Source organism: Eutrema salsugineum, unplaced genomic scaffold, assembly GCF_000478725.1.
Source record: "Eutrema salsugineum unplaced genomic scaffold, Eutsalg1_0 scaffold_1, whole genome shotgun sequence".
NCBI lineage: Eukaryota > Viridiplantae > Streptophyta > Magnoliopsida > Brassicales > Brassicaceae > Eutrema > Eutrema salsugineum.
Window position 1 is genome coordinate 6235905 of NW_006256909.1, and position 20176 is coordinate 6256080.

The following is a 20176-nucleotide window of genomic DNA, read 5'->3' on the forward strand; positions in this document are numbered from 1 at the left end:
TCTTTTTCATTTCTTTGTTAGGTTCAAATTAATTAGGATAGAGAGAAAATTATAAAATAAAGAAAATTATTGGATGGAAGAAAAAGACGAAAAACTAAACTCCATAGGGCGAGCGAGGCAGAAACAGAATAACAATGTGGAACCAACACTTCTCATATGAAGCCAGAGAACCTTGGGAAGCTCTTTTGTCCTGCCAACTATAAAAACAGACCCCTACGGCCCCGCCAAAAATATCCACAATATTTTATTTTTCTTTCATCATTCCGATGAATAAGATTAGAAAATCTTGTTTCTGTCTGAATCTCTAATATTTTATAAAACCCAAAAACAAAAATCATTCTACTAATTGAAAACTGTATTAAACTAAATAAAAAAATGTAAAACAAATTATTTGATTCTCATACTTTACAAAACGGACTATACAAACACTAAACCAATTAATCGTTTATCAAGTATAAATTATCGCATAAGCAATACACTTAATGTCTTCCTTTCTAAATTAAATTAATAGTATTTTATGTTTTAAATTTATGCGCTTAACATTTAAATCCATCGATATATAAATTGCTGGTCCGTATGAAAGTTCTAACGAATTTGGGAGATTGTTCAGCATCAGCAAAAAAAGTAATTTTGTAAAAAATGATGTTATGAAACTATATATTTTTGATTATTTAATCAAAAACAATATTTCTTTTTGCAATGACAAAAAGTTTGATTTTGTTACATATAAACTGTTTTAGTTATACATATCAAATTTTCAATAATCTTAAAACAAATAATTTAAAAAGTTGTTACCTAAAAGTGGTAAGAAATTAAGCGATGTGAAGGTCAATCTTGTTTTATCTTTCTTAATATGCATTATAATTAATTAATATCATAAGAGGAATCACTAGTAAAAGGAAAAAACATAATCCTTTTAAAATTTCGTTGACCGATTCAGTCTAAGTCGACAAAGATATTTCACTCCACTAGTGGTCATTACTTAACGAGTTCAAAAAATACACACAATTACACATCACACTTTAATCACTTCTAAAAACTTGTTCATTGTTTGTATTTGATTTCAAAACATCCAATGTTCTAAAAACATCTAATTAGCAGTGTAATGTTTAAAATAATAAAATTATTCTCGAACACCTATTTGTATTGTGTATATAAATTTTAAAATAAACGATCATAAAGTCTATTCATCTTGCTTATTTTAAATAGAGTAAATATATACTAAAACAACATTATTAAATATCTTAAACTGAGTTTTTTCGTAAAAATCAAAAAATTATGCCCACGCATGGCGAATCATCTAGTAAACTAATAAATTAATATGCATACAAATTCGGGATCTTGGACTGTAATCTTTTTTTTTTTCCCTTAACTTTTAACGTTTATCACATCTGGCAGATCTAGCTAGCCTTCCGTTCAGAAGAAACTTATTCCAAAGAAACTTATTCCAAAGAAACTTATTATTGTAAAACAAAAACTAAAGCAGTGGACAACACTATACGACTTCAATGTTTTTGCTTATATAAAGACTGAAAGTACCCTTGGTTCCCGTATCTCCTCGCAATACTTTTACTCACTTTGCTTCTTCTTCATCAACAAAATAATAATCAAATCAAGAACAAGAAAATCTCTCAGAAATGGCCGTGAGTTGCGTAACAACATCTCCAGAGCAAGAACACACACCAAAACTAGACCTTGGAAATATTCAGACGACGCCAATAGTCTTCAATCCTTCAATGCTTAACCTCCAACCCAATATCCCTAACCAATTCATTTGGCCTCACGACGAGAGACCTTGCACCGAAGCTCCCGAGCTTGACGTTCCCCTCATCGATCTCCAAAATTTTCTCTCCGATAGCGACTCCACTCCTTCTTCCTCTTCCTCAACTGTAGAAGCTTCCAGGCTCATCTCCGAGGCCTGTAACAAGCACGGATTCTTCCTCGTGGTTAATCACGGCATCAGCGAGGAGCTTATATCAGACGCTCATGACTACATGGCCCGATTCTTCGATATGCCTCTCTCCGAAAAACAGAGGCTTCTGAGAAAATCCGGCGAGAGTTGCGGCTACGCAAGCAGTTTCACTGGTCGCTTCTCCACCAAGCTACCATGGAAGGAGACACTTTCTTTCCGGTTTTGCGACGACAAGAGCCGCTCCAAAACCGTTCAAGATTACTTCTGCGATGCGTTGGGACATGGGTTTGAGCCATTTGGGTAAAAGTTAAAACAGAGCAACCAACTATAAGAGAGAGAGAAAAATCAAACCTTTAACATGTCTTTTGTCATTTCCTCCTCTGTTTTTTTGTCTCTTAAAAGAAAGTTAAAACAGAGAAAGAACCGGTTTTTTTTTTTCTATATACCGAAGTACAACCACTGTACCGTAACATTACAAAACTGATGTTGTTACTTTGTTTGTGTGGTTGCAGGAAGGTGTATCAAGAGTACTGTGAGGCAATGAGTTCTTTGTCACTTAAGATCATGGAGCTTTTGGGTTTAAGTTTAGGCGTAAACCGAAATTACTTTAGAGAGTTTTTTGAAGAAAATGATTCGATCATGAGACTGAACTATTACCCTCCATGTCAGAAGCCAGATCTTACATTAGGAACAGGTCCTCATTGTGATCCAACTTCTCTTACCATCCTTCACCAAGACCATGTTGATGGCCTTCAAGTCTTTGTCGAAAATCAATGGCGCTCCATTCGTCCCAATCCCAAGGCCTTTGTTGTTAATATCGGCGATACTTTCATGGTAACCATCTAATTAAAGCCACTTGTTGGTTAGTGATACACAACCATTGGCTAAGGTACATACATATTTATACTTAACCGGGGCTCTTGTTTTATAGGCTCTATCAAACAATAGATACAAGAGCTGCTTGCACCGGGCGGTGGTGAATAGCGAGAGCGAGAGGAAATCACTTGCGTTCTTCTTGTGTCCGAAAAATGACAGAGTAGTGAAGCCACCAAGAGAGCTTTTGGACAGGATCACACCAAGGAGATACCCTGACTTCACTTGGTCTATGTTGCTTGAGTTCACTCAGAAACACTATAGAGCAGACATGAACACTCTCCAGGCCTTCTCAGATTGGCTCACCAACAAACCCGTGTAATATATAAAACTATATCCATGTGTTTGTCTTGTTAGTTACTATGTTCTTTACATTTCATGTATATGGTAAGAGATCAAGTACAACACCCTTAGCATTCATGCATTTCTAAAATCAATCCGTTACCTTACTGATTACATAAAACTATTTATCAAATTAAGAAGATATATATATAAAGATCAATCCATCAAGATTATCACGAGGATATATATATATATATATATATAGCAAAAAAAAAAAAATACCATTAGTCTAATAGCATGTTTGGGGAAAAGCGTGAAGGAGAATTAATACAAAAACAGTGAACACATCAAACTAAATGTCTATGACAAATGAGTACAAATTAAGGTTAATGAAACTATGTGCATCATGCATCATTTTGGAGCGTCATCAGAATAAAACAAAACATATGGGCCACCATAACCTAACTAAGAATGCTTTCTTCTCACAACCATAAGTCTCCCAACTCTGAAGTGGTAATTGTATTTGCGTTCTCTAGTTCAAAGTTTCATCTGGAACATTTTATAAATAGTCCTTGCAAAAAAAAAAAAAAAAGAGAGAATAGTTTGCAATTGCTTACAGTGAGAAAACTCCATATATAAAGTATTAACATGTGTTCTATATATAAGCTTGTTTTTGTGGTTGGATCTTAAAGAAATTTAAGATCCGATTCCACATGTACATGCATGTTGTTCATTTACGATTTAACCAGCTTTTCCATGTGTTTATAACCGATAACAATTTTGGATAGATCCACATATTCTTAGTCTTTTAGGGAACTATATGCATTAGCTTTGCATTTTTCCATTAATTTATTTTTTACTGTAGAGATCATTTTAAGCAACAAACAATAAATGTTTGAAAACAAGGTGAAAAAGCGATTAAGATGTTGAGCGTCATAACCATGAGCCTAGCAAATCTCGACTTTGATTTCAATATTTTCACCATATGATCTTTTAAAATGTTATTGGACAGATATATAAAACAAGTAACTTTCATATGAAATTCAAATCAAGTCCATCAGACGGTTAGATATCAAGACTTGAAATACCCAAGTCAAATTGCTTGCCGGTCTGGTTCAATATTTTTTGGCATAAAACTAAAAGCTCAGCGTGGCCCCACATGCCACATGGTAAAACTCGGGTTTTTTTGGGAACTTTTCTTTAACATTATCATGATCTTCGGGTTACTTTGGAAACAAAAATAATGCATGTTTTTATTTTTGGGTAACATTTTACATTATCATGTTAGGTCAAAATGCAAAAACTCTATAAATTAAACAGAACGTGACGCTATCCAAGAGAAGTTTCTCCATGACAGAAATTGAGAAGAACAAATTACAAGGCAAAAGCAGACAAAATAAAATAAATAAATGGAAAGAGGCAAAAAGGCAACACCATTTCAATGATCCCAAAGTAGGGCGGATCCATGTTGCTCTATCTATTCGAATCCATTCACTTAATGGATTAGCTTTCCTCTGCTTTGTCTTCTTCTCCAGCTCACCCCATTCTTTTAAGAGAAACAAAACAAAAAATATTGTATATATAAAATGTTTGATTGCAATGGACGCATGATCCTGGTTGGATTGTTATGGCATATAAATTTCAGTGTGTCAAATATTATAAATCTTGTATTATATAATTAATGAGTAACTTTACTTTTTGGATTAATTAGCAGTTAGTTTGTTAGATGGCTAATGAAACCCTTGTATAGATAAGGTAGGCTACAGTAAAGTTAATGAGAATTTTGTTTTCAAATATTTTAAATTATTGTTTACACAAGAACTTTGTCATCCTCTCTTTCTTTCGGTCCTCTCTTACACGTCAATAGCAGTCAAAAATATGATATGGTATCAGAAACAGGTTAAGAAAACTATATATAGAATTATACATGTCTGAGGACCAGTTTACAGGACCAACAATGTAGATATATATGTATGTTTTCACATTTGTACTTGTTTTATAGAACCTCTTAGAGTTAAATATATAAAGATTGATCGTCCAACATTACTGATTGGGAAGGTAAAAGCTCATCCTTGAATGATAGTCTTTTTGACAATTGAAACACTTATACAATGTAAGTGTAGAAAAGGAGACGCTCGATGAATGATATATTCCCTTTCATAAAGAGTGTCATTCTGACATTTTTCACACATATTAAAAGTACAATTTTATCATTTATTAGTACATTAAATAATTTATTTTTATCTAATAAATACATTAAATTAATAGAGTTAAAACTGGAATATTGTTTAAAATTTTGCATAAATATAAAACAACATTCTTTGTGAAACAAAAATAAAACCTTAAAATGACTCTTTGTAAAACGGAGGGAATAGGACTTAATACACATAACATTTATACGCCCAAAAAACACAATAAGTTACCCCTCGTCTAAGTAAGAATGTTGACTTTGAGCAAAACTCAAGAACAAGTTCAACCCATCTCCGGACCCAATCTGAAACAATGTTTATGACCCGATTTAATATTTTCTACAGTCATTGTCTCACAAAAATATATTACCGTCATGTTCATTACAATGGATTATGTGATGCATGGCTTTTACGAAAGAACAATAGATGATCCAAGATTGAAAATTTATCAGTGAATCAGGACACGAGTGGTTGCATTTTTTGTTTTTTTTTTTTTGGTGTGAAATCAAACATTCGTAATTTCTCAACACTTCTTATAACAAGACAAATCTTTGAACTACAAAAGTTATAATCGTCCGATAGATTAATATATGGGCTTTTAGTAAAGGGCAAATCAACTTAATTAATAAGGCCCAAACGTTCGTTTTAAATCTCAAAACCTCATCCGTAGATCACAAAGTCATGCTCGCTTATATTCCAACAAATTTTGGGTATTCTCTCTGCGTCCAATTCCGTTTTTTTTTTTTTTTTTTAACTAGAACTTAACTCTACTGCGTTTGTCTTTCTCTGATATATGCTAACACTATCTCATGCGATTTCATGCAACTATTTTGGAGTATATATTGGCAGAAAATATTACTAATATATAGAAACTAACTCAAATTAATAGATTGAATAGCAAACTAGTTAGGTATGTGTGTTTTCACATTTGTACTTGTTTACTAGAACCTTTTGGAATAAGACGACTGTTCACCCAAAAATCATTGATTGGGTAGGTAAGGGATCGTCCTTAGGTGATATTGACTATTGAAAAATAAATAAAGTCCGATCAATTTCATTCCTGAAGCTCTCGGACATGACACCAACCAATGGAGAAGTACATGATCGTGTGAGTACATGAGGATATGTTTCGCCACAAATCACTATCATATAGTTAAGGGGATATATTTGACCCCAAACAAAAAAATAATTAAGGGGCTATATGAAATTCCACACGGACACACACACACACAAACACAAATGAAACAAGTTCTGGTGATCAACACTTTTAAGTTATAAAGTAGTAAAAATATGATGTACATATTAGCTAAGCTGCCTCAGATTTTTCTGTTAATTATTGTAGCCAACATAAGGAAAGATAATAGAATTTCAACTCAATGGTTTCTTATTGGCTGGCATTCTCTGTTTAATAGTTTAAAGAGCAACAAAATTTGATGGCATTTTAACACACTAATCTAAAAATGTAAATCACGCTAGTGTATCAAAATGCCATCAAAAAATTTCGACTCATGTAGTTTATATTTTGAAGGGATCTACGATGGAATTCTATTGGTGGGTCTAGATATACTGGCTGGAAATCATATGGGTATTTTAATTATTTTCATAATCATAATTAATATCATAAAGTCTTTATATATCATAAGAAAATGTATAACTAAATGTCTGGGACAATCTTTATTGGAACACAATCCGATTTGGTGATCATGAATTAGTTGGATGGCATCTCTGAGTTGATAATTAATTAATCTTATTATTATAGTTAATCTAATTATCAATAATGTATATAACTAGAGATACCAAACGAATATTAGGGAGATCTCAACAACTCATCATGCGTATCTCTTAAGAAAGCGCTAAAAACATTTCTTTTTAAAACATTTCGTCGCTAAAACATTTGAACTAGTGTCAACTTCGCTTAAGCGCTTATTAATTATATTAAGTAGATATTTAGATATAAAATAATTAGTTACTCTTAAAATAATATGTGATTCTATTTATATGCTTCTGGGTACGTAGGAAAAGAGGAGGGAAAAGAAACCAAGATTTTGGGGGATATGTACTACTGTGCCGTATCGTGAATTACAAAAGAAAGGAAGATTTTGTAATTGTATATTAGATAATCGTTTACAATTTCTTAAACTATAATAATATTTTAAATCGTTGTATAACAAATTAATGTGAAAATTAGAAATTAGAAGGGGCTCTATGCATTGAATTCAGGCTTTTCTTTATGGCAGTATGCTTCCTTTTTTCCGGAATAATCATCGTCATGATTATCATAAGCGTTTAACAGTTTGTTTATATCAAAACTACTATTTGTAAATGAGCAATATTACAGTGGCTCTCCCAATTTTGCTTGCATGTCATCCAACATTATTCATTTCCTTAATACAGTTAGTATGTTTTGGATATATCTTATATTGAAGCTTTATTGTCTACCTTATACTGAAGTTACTTATCGAATTTCACTGAGTATATGAAAATATCACACACACACACACACATATATATATATATAACCGATGTTTCATGAGAGGTCATATGATTATAGATGTACATTTATTATGTCATTGACATTGTCTTTTGATGATGTAAGCCCTTGTGCTTATGGATTTACACGTATCCTGACACCTAAGTAATAGTGATGTCATTTGTATCATTGTATGTATGCCTATAGGTGTTAGGATATACCAACTTACGTACTATCCGATTAGTCATTTGGATAATTTATTTGCCACTTTCGAATTTCCCAGACGATTGGTTTTCTCGATCGCGGCTAGTATTACTACTTCATAATTTCACTTATATCATAACCCATTATGTTCCTTCTCAATATGTGAGATAGCTATATGAATAGCGTACAGAAATCAGTACCTAAGTTGGAAACAATCTTGCTAAGTTTGACCAATAGAACCCAAAAGATTGGTTCCCACCTACCCTTGCTTCATTTTTTTTTTTTTTGGTGTAACGTGGGTTTGCACTCAGGGTGACACAACGAAAGCATTAGCACAAATATGTTGATCTGTTTCATAATTATAAGATATGCAATCGCACATGGCCTTTGGTTTACTCCTTTCCGGTTTTCCGTCCAATAGGGCTTATACAAAAAATCTTATTCCATACTAAGAAAACCGCAAGAAAACATAACAATGGAAGGGTAAAAAAATGGTATAGCTGAAATTTGAAGGAAGTGAAATGTAAACTAAACAGTAAAAAACCTTGATTGTGGGAAAAATTCTCTACTGCAAACATCACAGCCTCGGTCTTTTACGTTGTGGGCAGTTAATGAAATCCTTTTGAAACATACAGGTGTAACAGTACGCACTTGAACTTGTTTAAACCGACGCTACGCCTCCATATATCCAAGAATAAATTCCAAGACCCGCTCCCAAGAAGAAGTTTCATGAAAGCTTTAGATATTTCTGCGATTAGCACACCATGAGTCCATGACATTAGTTAGAAGATCAACTGTGTAGTTATTCTGTTGTAAAATGCATGAACAAAAATACGTCATAGCAAACATAACATATACAATAATATGTTTGTTTTCCATTTATGCACTAGAGGCATGTGAACATCGCATACATATTTGTTTCTCTATATAGATTTCATATTAGTTCAGTTCTAAGTATAGATATATGTATAAAAGTTCATGATGAACAAGAGAAAAATTAGTAGGAGCAACGAACATATATATATATATGATCATATCTACAAAAACACTTTCTTATCATCTACGTACATTAGCTTCAATACAAAATCTTAAAAAAAAAAAACAAAATGGAAATGAGTATTTATTTGGTTAAGATTCAAACCTACATATATAATGGAAAAAGGAGTAACTGGAAAAGAGATCATACGATGAAGAAGTATTTAGGACTAAGAATGTTCAGTTTCTTACTAGTACCTCGTCGAGAGTATCAACTCCTCAACTAGCTTCTGCTGCAACCAAGCTAAGTCGAGGCATCCGAAACTATTAACCTGTATACTGAATATAGTCAAATATAATGCAAACCCTAGATTAATTTCAACCGACATGGCATATTGTAACCATACCTCGACTTGAATAGTGTGCATGAGCCTCTCATTGACTCTTGTGGTTAAAGAGCTGATGACTTCAAGCCCTTGCTCCTGAAGTGCCTCAAGCACTCTTGAGAGGGGCAAAGCTTCCGGACCTGACGAGTTGCTGCTCACCGCCACTTCGAAACCGCTTACGCATGGTTGCACCATCACACTCGCCGGATCTGATTTGCCTAACTCAGGTCTAGTATTTGCTGGATCCGGATTCGATGTATATCTTTGATCCGTTTCTCTACTTAGCTCGTCTCTTCTTGCACTGAGTTCTTTAATCCGTGTTTCCGTGTCTTTTATGAAATTCACCGCTCCGTTTACATGATCCGAAACAGCTCTTTTCCCCTACAAACAAAGTTTATGTAAAAAAAATAAAAAATAAATACGAAACAAGAAAAGCATATTCACAACCCTAGAAGCCAAATCTCACCAAATCTTGGTTTCTCGTTCGTATAATTGATATAAGAAAGAAGAAGAAAAAGCCAGTAAAGATTATGAACCTTGATGTATTGGAGAGGTAGGTGAGTACGAAGAGAAGCAAAGAGTGTAGCCATTTCTTGTCTTCTTTGGCGTTCGATGTCGCGGTGGAGAAGCTTTTTCTTCTTTTTATGGTCATCTATTTCATGGGGCATATCGGAGCCGCCGCCGCTGCTGCCGCCGTCGCCGGATGAGCCAAACGGTCTCTGTCTTTGGTACCCTTTGGGATTAGAATTCTGATAATGATCCATAGTTTGACACTTTGGGCTTTAGCAATGCCAGATCTCCCTAGGATTTTGTGGTTATGTCCTCTATTAATTTAATTTCTTTTATTTTTTACTCGTTAGTTTTTTATTTTATTGAAGGATATGGTGCCTTAAAGAAACAAATGGTTCTCTCTGTCTCCTTGGGTGAGAGGGATGACCGTTCTTTAAATACTAAATAAAATACTCATTAGGAGGACCAAATAATACAACTTCCGGAATTAATCTTCTTTCTTTCTTTTTCTTTTGGTCCTCACCGGAATTACTCTTTTCTATAAGTTTTTTTAATCTGAAATTTATTTTCATTTTTTTTAGAGAATGTATTCAATACTCATTTATATTCTATTGAAGAAGAAAATGATGGATGACAAAAATTGAAATAAATTGGTTGATTTATCGCATGTACTTTTCAAAATAGAATAAACTATGTATGTATTCTAACAAAAATCATGTAATTTTATTCAGTAAAACATTATTCATATCTTCCTAATGTTATGCTATACAATTTTAATTACCTTTAAAAAAATTTCTTATCCTTTTTCTCAAATTTATCATTTATTTTCAGTATTTTTTTTCACTGCAGTTTTTGTCAATGTTAGTAGAAAATTTGATTATTTAATTTAGCAAGTAATACATTTTCTTTTTGTGGTGTGATCCTCGGGCTTGATGAGTGTTGGTCCTTTCGAAAAACATATTTTATATTGATTTAAATGGCAAAGAGTTTTACCGGCCGGTTCAAAATTTACTAGGCGGCAATGGTTTCATCGTATGATTTCCTCCGAGTTGCGGAATGATTCGCTTCTATGGGATTTTATATTGATCGATCACGACTCGTGATAAACCTATGAATTTTTATGCTTTTTCGGGGCTATATATGGAGGTAACAATAAAAGTGATACTTGGACGTATAAATGTCAAACCGACAAAGGTATAATACAAAAAAAAAACACACACAAACTATAGAAAAGATAAGTTCCCTACCAACATTTTCCCTAAGGAAATTATTATTTTACTTTGACGATTGGGAGGAACTGCAAGATACATCAATTTGATATCTGTGAACGTGGGAGCTCAACCGTGTCCTAAGATTCGGATACATGAAAAATAAATTAAAGAAGATCAAATCTCAGCCATTGATCCTGTGATGGTCGCATGTGGGCTCCCTGCTTTTGTTGTGCACCTGCTCACACTGCAACTACTCTTCTTATTCACATTTGACATTTTTATTAAACGCTCCATATCAGATATACAATGTATATTTTATATTTTTATTGTTCTTGAGAAGATACGATGATATCCAATAGGACCAATACATATTTTTCCCTTTATTTTATAAGCCTTTTGGTAAAGGTTATCCTTTCAAGGCAAAGCAAATCCTTCTTCTCTGTCACGAATCCCTGCTACCTTATTGTACAGTCCACTATATTTCTATTTTATTTTTATTTTTTGAGCTTTAATTCGTTTTTTTTTAGTGTTTGACACAAAAAGAAAAATTCTTATGCATGGATGTGTGTTGTGGTATATATATGCACAATACGTTTGTTCTGTCTGTCTCCATGTTTCCGGATTAAATGCAATTTAAATGCGCTTTAATTTATTGACGAAAACGAGCTATCGTTGTAGTCAGCATCGGTTTACACAATATTTCTCCCGTTGATCTCGTTAGTGTCCTTGTACATGTTGTAGATGGCTCATGCTTATGGTTTCCTTTTCTGAATGACAGATTTGGTTGGTGAATCGAGTCTATGTGTAACTTTGTAAAAAGCTTTTGTTACCTTTCTTGGCGCAAAAACATTCGAGGTATAACTTTAGAAACCGAGAAACGACGTACTTGGCCGAAGCCTTGACTTTATAATACTGGATTTTGAATGTTTGATGTACAAGATGTGTAGTCCATGCCTCATTGCATGCTTGTTGGTTGGACAACCTAGATTATTGTACATCTGACTCAAATTTCCGAAGATTAGATTAGTTTGTTCGAAGATTGGCTTAACAAACTGAAGCCTAACTCAATGTCCATCCTGGCTTTTATTCAAAATGCATGTTTCACGTTATATTTTTGAGTATGTCTCAGAATTTTAAATAATTTTTGAACATTTTTTAAAACAGTATCAATCACAGGTGGTCGATTGGTAATATGATCTAAGAGAATCTGATGCGCCAGTGCCAAGTGCCAGTCTTATAACATTAGAAATTAGAAGCACGTTTTTCTGTAGTATGACCAAATGTCGCGATAAGCACTTTAAGTTAACATCAGAAAAAAGATTATGTTGTTGACCAAAAAAAAAAGATTATGTAAAGTTATAAATTATATATTCCCGACCACACACACACACAAATGCCTTGTAGACTAAAAATAAACAAAATACATCTCTTTGGACTTTTTCTATCGAACGGTTGCAAGCAAGAGCCGCAATTTCTACAGTAACAACCCAATTATTTTCTAATTTTGCTTTCTAAGTTTGTTCAAACGAATTAAAATATGGTGTTCGAATTTTAAGTTCCTTTATATTTGGGTAAACTTTAAAATAATGGTGTGGTTTTAAATTAGTTAACCAGTAATCTGTAATTAGATTGTTGACAAACAAAAAATAGATCCAGCGACATTCTTAGTGAATTTTACGAAACAACCTCTTGTAACTTTACCAAATGTTGAATCACAGATTTCACAATCATGTTTTCTTATCAACAACATATACCTGGATAGTATCTAAAAAGTGATCTAACAAAGATACTAATAAAACTAAATTATATAATCATATTTGAATCAAAATATTGTTAATTAGTCGTCAGTTAGCTCAATAGAATGATGAGTTTTCAATATAGAATGAAAACACCCAAAATCAATGATTTGGCCATCTTTTACAAAACCACATTATAGATATAGACCCTACTTGTCTAATAGATTAGATAGATCATTTAGCTGAAATTGTTTACCAAAAGTCCAAAAGAAAAGTCAACAATTCCTCGCTTATATGTAGCGGTTTTTCAACTAAGCCGTATATACCAGTTCCCTATTTTATTTTTACTTTCCGCAGCGTCGTTATCATTAGATAATTATTGTAGCATTTTTTTACAGCCTTTATCGTTAGCTTTTATTCTTACTTTTATGCACTTCCTTGTTTTTCTTTCTCGGCTTAGTTGTGTTTTTTTTTGGTTTTGTGAATTCGAAAAACATGCAGAAAGCGTCTTGGTTCAGCCCCATATGATTGATTACCCTTTATACACTTCAATTTTGCTGGTACGAACAAACTATAATATGTTTGGTCAACGGTAAATGACTGATATTAACAACGATTAAATCATGTTCATTCTGTAGTTTTTAGTTCTGTGATACACTTTGATGACAAAATTTGCTGATGAACAATCAATAAACCTAAACACTAAAAATATAATAATTAAAATATGACATTATCACTAAAATGTATTGATAAACAGATGACAGTGAGCAAAGACTGTTCTATCTCTCGTAACTAGAGACAGCAAAACAGAAGGACAAACCACGCTTGCACTAGCTCGATCGATTGGTCCAACTAGGCGAATCATGGCACGCGTTGAAACTTCATTAATGGAAAAATAGATTGAAAACATCTTTTTTCATCCTAGACCAGTCTACATATTTATTCCAAATTACAGACAGTTTAGAAAAATTAGAAAGATAATATAAAATCAAAATTGAAAGAACTATGCAGATGGAGAGAGGCTCCACACGTCGAGATGAAGTGGTTAGAAATTTAATTACAAGAGATAGGGGTGTGAGAGTAAATTGATGTGTATTATTATTTTATACAAGAGGAGTTGGTAGATATAGACCTTCACGTGTCTAGGATAAGATTGTAGAGTTGAGTATAAATATACCAAGACAGAGTGATAAAGATAAAGTAATGGATAGAGATCGAGTGAACTATTTGTATTAGTTGGGTTATAAAATGGAAACTAATAGCCAAGAGAAATGGTCGAGAGTGATACAATAATAGATAGAGAATGATGTATCTGTATATGTTATAATGGGTCTTATAGCTGATGAAGCTATTAATGTAACCAAAATGATTTACAAAATTATTATATGTCTAGGAATGAGGACACATATGTTAAGACATGGATTATTTCTGTTAAAGATCTGAAAAACGCAGATATATACAGATACACAGATACTAGTCCAAGGAAACTATCTATATACATCGTTTTTACTTTTTTTTTTTTTTTAATTTTTGGTTTGAGAAGTTAAGATATATCTACTAAAGAAAACGTTTACTTCATAAATGTAAGGGTATCCTTGAGGTCTGCAAAGTCAATTAAAGCCAGATCGTTGACCTGCAACGTTGAAGCAAACATATTCATCACTTTGGTATATGATTTCTATTCCATTCGTATCAAAAATTAAGACACAGAGGAATTTGGTTTTAAAGTAACAAACACTGAAATATAAATGTCACGAGAAAGTGTTGCTTTCTACATCAAATCTGTTTTTTAGCATGCATAAATAAAGCAATCAAACAAAAATCCGGTTCAACAAATAAGCTTCAATACAATCTTTGTTTCCGTGGCTACGTCTAAAATATGTTGTTATATAGATTGTTACGGCTTCTCTAACATCGTTTTCATCCCTGATATCCGTGGCAATATAGCAATGATTAGTGATTATAAAACATTTAATTCAAAACAAACATATATATATATATGTATCTATAGCAATGATTAATTGATTATAAGTTTTTTTCAGTCTGTTGAAGGTTTTAAAATGTTGTCACTATATATATACACACAGCAATATCTTATAAGTAGTCTGAAATAGAATGTTTAATTATATATGCAAGCAAACCTTCTATATTTTATTTGGTGAATATTTTGATAAATTTATTAAGCTCGAGATTTTGTATACCTCAGCATGTACAGTGTAAATGAGTCTATCATTCACAGTGGAGGAGATGGAGCTAAGAACACAAAGACCGTGTTCACGAAACAGTTGCAGAACCCTTGACAACGGCGTTTGGATAACGCTAAACACGATTTCTAGGCCGACTAAACACGGACGAATCACGGCTTGATTAGAAATCTCATTCCTATCTCCTCCATTACTACTCCCAAAGCTTCGTCCAGGCAATAACATGAGGTTATTTCTCTTGGAACTCATGTCCTTGATGTTCGTCTGCAAATACTTTATGTAATTCACCGCCTCGTTCAGCTGATCTGACGTCGAACGCTTTCCCTACAGAACCCAAATCCAAAACCCATCAAGAAACATTAAAATAACAGTTTCATATGAGCTTTAGGAACTTGTGATGTTTGAATGGTACGATTCTAGTGAATCTTTTTTTTTTCAAAACAACAGGTCAAACTAAGAGACAAAACATACTTTCACAGATTCTAACTTGTAGATTGTGCTCATGTTTCCAATTTAATTAACATTTAACCCAAAAAAAAAAAACTTGTAGATCTGTAAGAGTGAAGAATCAAAAGCAAGATTGATTAGGGTTTCTGAAGAGACAGAACCTGGATGAACTCGAGAGGGAGAAGAGAGCGAAGAGATGCGTAAAGAGAAGCCATTTCTTGTCTCCTTTGTTTCTCAACTTCTCTGTGTACTATCTTGTCCATGTTTTCTTCACTACTATTTCTCAGCTTTTTATTACACCTTCTTTTTTGCGGAAAATCATTCATCTAAAACCTGTAGTAAGTTGTCTATTATTTTCTACAAAGATTCTTCTATTAATGATGATGATGATGATGAGACAACAAGATCTAATCTTGTCTGATTTTATGCTAGGGGATTTGGTCTGAGTCTGAATCTCAGTCAGTGATTTGTTGTAAAGTTGAAAAATATGGGAGTATGGAACAAAGACAGTGAAATAAAGAAAGGGTTTTTGTATAGTTATAAAATAAAGAAAAAGATACGTTATTGGTAGAAGTATTGGAAAAAGAGGTTTGTTAGGGTAAGCAATGACGTCTTTCTGCCTCATGCCTTCATCATTAACTTCTTCTCTCTTTAATCAATGGCAAATGTTCCCATCCACATTTCCATCTTTTATCAATAACAATTGTTGTGCAATCTCGTGGTGTCGTACAATCTCGTGACCAACAAAAAAAAAATCAAGTGTACGATCATCTGATAGCTGACATACCAGATACCCTTTCTATTATTTATTATTATAGCCGCAGCTTTAAGGCCATTATTGGAAATTTGGAATATCATTTTAAAGTTTGAAAGAATATGATTTCTTTAATTTTAGATAATGTACTATGGTTTTTTGGCCATGCTAAACAAAATTGTTTATATATAGTTCATTTTTTAATATTTCTGTGGTGTCACTTTTAAGAAGATTTTTTCAACCGTAGCAATAATAACCTTAAAATATTCTACTAATATATATAAGTTTAATCGAAATTTTTTTTTTCAGTAATCGAGTTTTAAATGATACATGTACAAAGCATATGCCAAATACTTAGTACTAATAAAACCAAAAATATATACTATTAATGAGCAAAGCTGGCCTAAATTATGAATAGACCCATTTAGGTTAAAAAATATAAAAGGGCTAAAAGAAAAAATATTAAAGAAAAAAAATTTCAAGAAATCTTTGATTGTTTTAAGAATTTTTTTTTTAAAAAGTAAAAATAGAGAGATTGAAGAGTGCTCAGTATGGCCAAGGTGACCCACTTTAGTATGAGTCCTAAATTAACTCAATTGGAAGAGGTTTGCGATCTCAATTAAAACTATTGGATCCATAGGATTTGTAAACTCGAATGATAAGACCAACGAGATTATCATTTGTTGGGTCTATAGACAGTGGCCAGTCTTTATTAAAAGCCAAGCAAAAATATGGAAATCTTACAAAGTGTGTGAAAAAAGTCAAAAACTACTCGGTTTTAATTTACTTTGTCCTTTTTTTAACTTAAAAGTTAACTTCATGCTGTTCGAAGACAGAAACACGGCTTCTTATTTAAGAAATTCTGTGAACGTTTCTATTTTCTAACGTATCTTTTCCGTTCTTGTAAGGAATGGAGATTACTAACTTCAAAATAGAAAGTTACTACTATTCCACAAGTAACGAAACACAAATAATTTCCATGTTATATTACAAAAAGGAAATCTGATTGCACAACTTTCCTCTATATATTGAATATAGTCGTTGATAGAACTCACCCACAAACAATCTTGAATCATCTTTCATAAAATTCAACAAGTATCTCTCATAGCCACTGAGACTCACGAAGAAGAAGAAGAAGAAAAGTTTTAAAGAAGATGATTAATGCAAAGGAAACAGAAGAAGCATTACCATGCGCAGGAGGCTGTGGACTTTTTGGCACCCGAAAGAACAACAATCTCTGTTCCCTCTGCTACAAGCAGAGTGTTCTTCAGCAATTTCCCCCTCTTAGGTTCGAACCCGAGACCAAGCCATCACTGGTTTGCCCTCCTACGAATCTTCCCGCCACTTCAGAAGAACCGGTCGGAATCAAACGAAGATGCGGGATGTGTCAGAGGAAGGTAGGGATGTTGGGATTCAACTGCAGATGCGGACACATGTTTTGCGGGTCCCATCGGTATCCGGAGGAGCATTCTTGTCCCTTCGATTACAAACATTCTGGACGGCTTGGATTGGCCAAACAATTGCCTTTGATCAGAACTGAGAAGCTGCAAAGATTTTAGTCATAATTTTGAGTCTCTCTTAGATCTTGGTTGCAATTTTGATGTTCTTTAAAATCTTTTTATGATCAATACAAGTAGAGCGACCAAATCAAGAAAAAGGCCATAAAATAGCTGAGGCAATAGAAAAATTAAGAAACAATACTTCATCATATCAGATTTTAAATATAAGAGAATAAAAGATGTTAATCAGCGAATGAGTGTTCAAGGATATGAGTTTTTGGTTTAGTAGTAACATAGATAGACCTATAAGAGAAGCGAATCACTGAATTAATTTTGTTTTTGGAGTTGTGAATTGTGATAAAGCAGAAAAGCTATATGATGCAAAAATAAAACTTGACTACAACCAAGTATTGAAAGAGAAAAAGGCATGAGCTTCAAGAAAGGGGGCTTTTGGTGTCTTGGTTTGTTGTCTTGAATCTTTTGCCACTCCGTATACAGTTACAGGAGCTTTGCTGACTGAAATAAATCCCATCACTATTGACCTTGTTTCTTGAAGCTCAAATCTACATCTTCATTCATCTGCACCAAACCAAACACTTAAGAGAAAGCTATATCCTATCCTATAGAAACTAGGGTTTCAAAACTTACTGATTTCGCAACTTCTTTGGCTTTATCTTCATTGAACCCGAGCGTTTCCAAAATCTGACGGCCTGCTGAATCCTTTTGAGACCAAATCCCAAGAAGCAAGTAGGCCGTGGTTAGTTCCCCATCCACACCTGTGTACAAAACAGTTTCAGTTTGGCTATCGCGGATGGGAAAGACAAGGATCTACAAATATTAAGATGGTGTTTGTTTATGCAAACCAGATTTCTTCTTCTCATCAATGGCCCATTCAATGGCCTTTCGAGCCGGTTCAGTTAGAGGAGGATGCTCTGGGCTGAAAAAGTACATGTCTGATTTGCCCAGCAGGTTTATCGTCTCATCTCGCACCTTGAAAAGTGTGACTCCATTCCCCCTCAGGAACTTAGCAGCTGTGCTAGTGCCTGAAACCACAATGACAAGGTTAACCAAAGTAAGTAAAACAGATAAGCTGAAACGATTTACCATCGCTACCTTTTGAACAACAGAAAGAAGAGTTATTGAAAAAAAGCTAAACAACATAAAAATCAAAACTGTTTCCCTGATGATTCTACCCGATTCTCTCCTCACGTTCGTATTTCAGCACGATCAAAGAGCATAAACATTCCCCAACTGACTATAAAGTTTCAGTTTTTTAGCAGAGGGATAGAAGCAAAACTTGATCCCACACGAATTTTGTTTAATAGGAACAAACATAGCCTATGCTTATTAGCTATACTCGGACTCAATTAAGCGGGTGAACTAAAGCACAAAGCGAGACAGAGAACTTTTCACCAAGCATTAGCTTATACAAATCTCGAAAACTAAATGTAAGACTTTACAGTCAACAATTTATAAATTTTTACAGTTAAATGCCCCAATTCTCTATCAGCCACCATAAGGCATGCCACATCTGAATATACAGCTTCAGTTGATAACGATTAAGAAACAGAAGAACAGAAGCAAAACTCATCCCACAGGAACAACAAATCATAATAACCCTTGCTTATATATATATGCAATGAGGAGGATAAATCTTCAGCAGCATTGTTGTTTACGATTCCTCAAAACAAAATGTAAGCTTTCGATCCCATGGCAGCATAAAGATCCCAGAAACCACAAATCTAATCTAGAAGAAGCAGCAGAGACAAAGCTGAAGGTCGCAGAATCATAAAGAAGAAATGACAAACCTTCAACTAAGATACCCATTAGAATGGCTTCGGTGCCGGTGCTTGGATACTTGAGTTTCCTAGCCTCCAATTCCCCCATTGCAAGTGATTTTATCGATCTCGCCGACCATCTAAATCAAAACGGGTAAACCTTGAAGCTCTATAATTACTAATTGGATACGTAAATTCCGAGTGAGACTTACTTTGGGAGCTTATCCGAAGAACCATTCTCCGGCTGCCTGCAAAAACCCAACCTAACAATCGTAAGCTTCCATTTCCGTGGTGGAAGGAAAGAAAAAAGAAAAAGAAACCCAGAGAAAGTATAAAAGATGTTGAAAAAGAGCTATCAATTGAAAAACTCACGCAGTCGGGACGCTAAAGACCGTACTAGCCGAGGTCAAGCACCGGTGCTTGGAGACGAAGCAGCGACGTGACGGTTTCGTCACAAGAAGCTTCTTTCCTAACAGAGAAGTAGGAGGAATCGGAGAAGAAGAAGAAGAAGAAGACGAGGGAGATCCTTTCTGACTCGAAACAAAGATCCGACGATTAGAGACCGTCAAAGGGATAAAGGAGAGCGTGTACGACGCCATTTTCACTCCCAATAAAGAAAAAAAAAACTAGCTTTCGTCCTGGTGAGTGAGAAACGCGATTATTACTCAGCGAATCGGTTTTTGCACATAACCCCCCCAAATCTATACATAATCTTCTTTTCTAACTCCAAGTTTTTCCAAATTATC

General features: G+C 33.9%; 5 protein-coding genes across 5 annotated transcripts; 2 read left to right on the forward strand and 3 right to left on the reverse strand.

Moving 5' to 3' along the window:
* Positions 1-1544: 1544 nt before the first annotated feature.
* On the forward strand, positions 1545-3195 carry LOC18030355 (gibberellin 20 oxidase 1). Its single transcript, XM_006413245.2, has 3 exons — positions 1545-2212; positions 2425-2746; positions 2844-3195. The coding sequence occupies exons 1-3, from the start codon at positions 1638-1640 to the stop codon at positions 3105-3107; spliced, it is 1161 nt and encodes a 386-aa protein (XP_006413308.1). The 5' UTR covers positions 1545-1637; the 3' UTR covers positions 3108-3195.
* A 5945-nt stretch (positions 3196-9140) lies between these two features.
* On the reverse strand, positions 9141-10055 carry LOC18030356 (transcription factor bHLH126). Its single transcript, XM_024149933.1, has 3 exons — positions 9828-10055; positions 9313-9672; positions 9141-9237 (listed from the first exon to the last, which is right to left on the reverse strand). The coding sequence occupies exons 1-3, from the start codon at positions 10053-10055 to the stop codon at positions 9157-9159; spliced, it is 669 nt and encodes a 222-aa protein (XP_024005701.1). The 3' UTR covers positions 9141-9156.
* A 4115-nt stretch (positions 10056-14170) lies between these two features.
* On the reverse strand, positions 14171-15767 carry LOC18030357 (transcription factor bHLH118). Its single transcript, XM_006413247.2, has 3 exons — positions 15561-15767; positions 14950-15276; positions 14171-14381 (listed from the first exon to the last, which is right to left on the reverse strand). The coding sequence occupies exons 1-3, from the start codon at positions 15723-15725 to the stop codon at positions 14319-14321; spliced, it is 555 nt and encodes a 184-aa protein (XP_006413310.1). The 5' UTR covers positions 15726-15767; the 3' UTR covers positions 14171-14318.
* Positions 15768-17307: 1540 nt separating this feature from the next.
* LOC18030358 (zinc finger A20 and AN1 domain-containing stress-associated protein 10) lies at positions 17308-17712 on the forward strand. Its single transcript, XM_006413248.1, has one exon. It carries the CDS (start codon positions 17308-17310, stop codon positions 17710-17712), a length of 405 nt encoding a protein of 134 aa, XP_006413311.1.
* Positions 17713-17900: 188 nt separating this feature from the next.
* On the reverse strand, positions 17901-20108 carry LOC18030359 (ATP-dependent Clp protease ATP-binding subunit CLPT1, chloroplastic). The gene is made up of 6 exons (XM_006413250.2): positions 19803-20108; positions 19643-19678; positions 19461-19570; positions 18516-18695; positions 18301-18428; positions 17901-18231 (listed from the first exon to the last, which is right to left on the reverse strand). The coding sequence occupies exons 1-6, from the start codon at positions 20027-20029 to the stop codon at positions 18187-18189; spliced, it is 726 nt and encodes a 241-aa protein (XP_006413313.1). The 5' UTR covers positions 20030-20108; the 3' UTR covers positions 17901-18186.
* Positions 20109-20176: the final 68 nt, after the last annotated feature.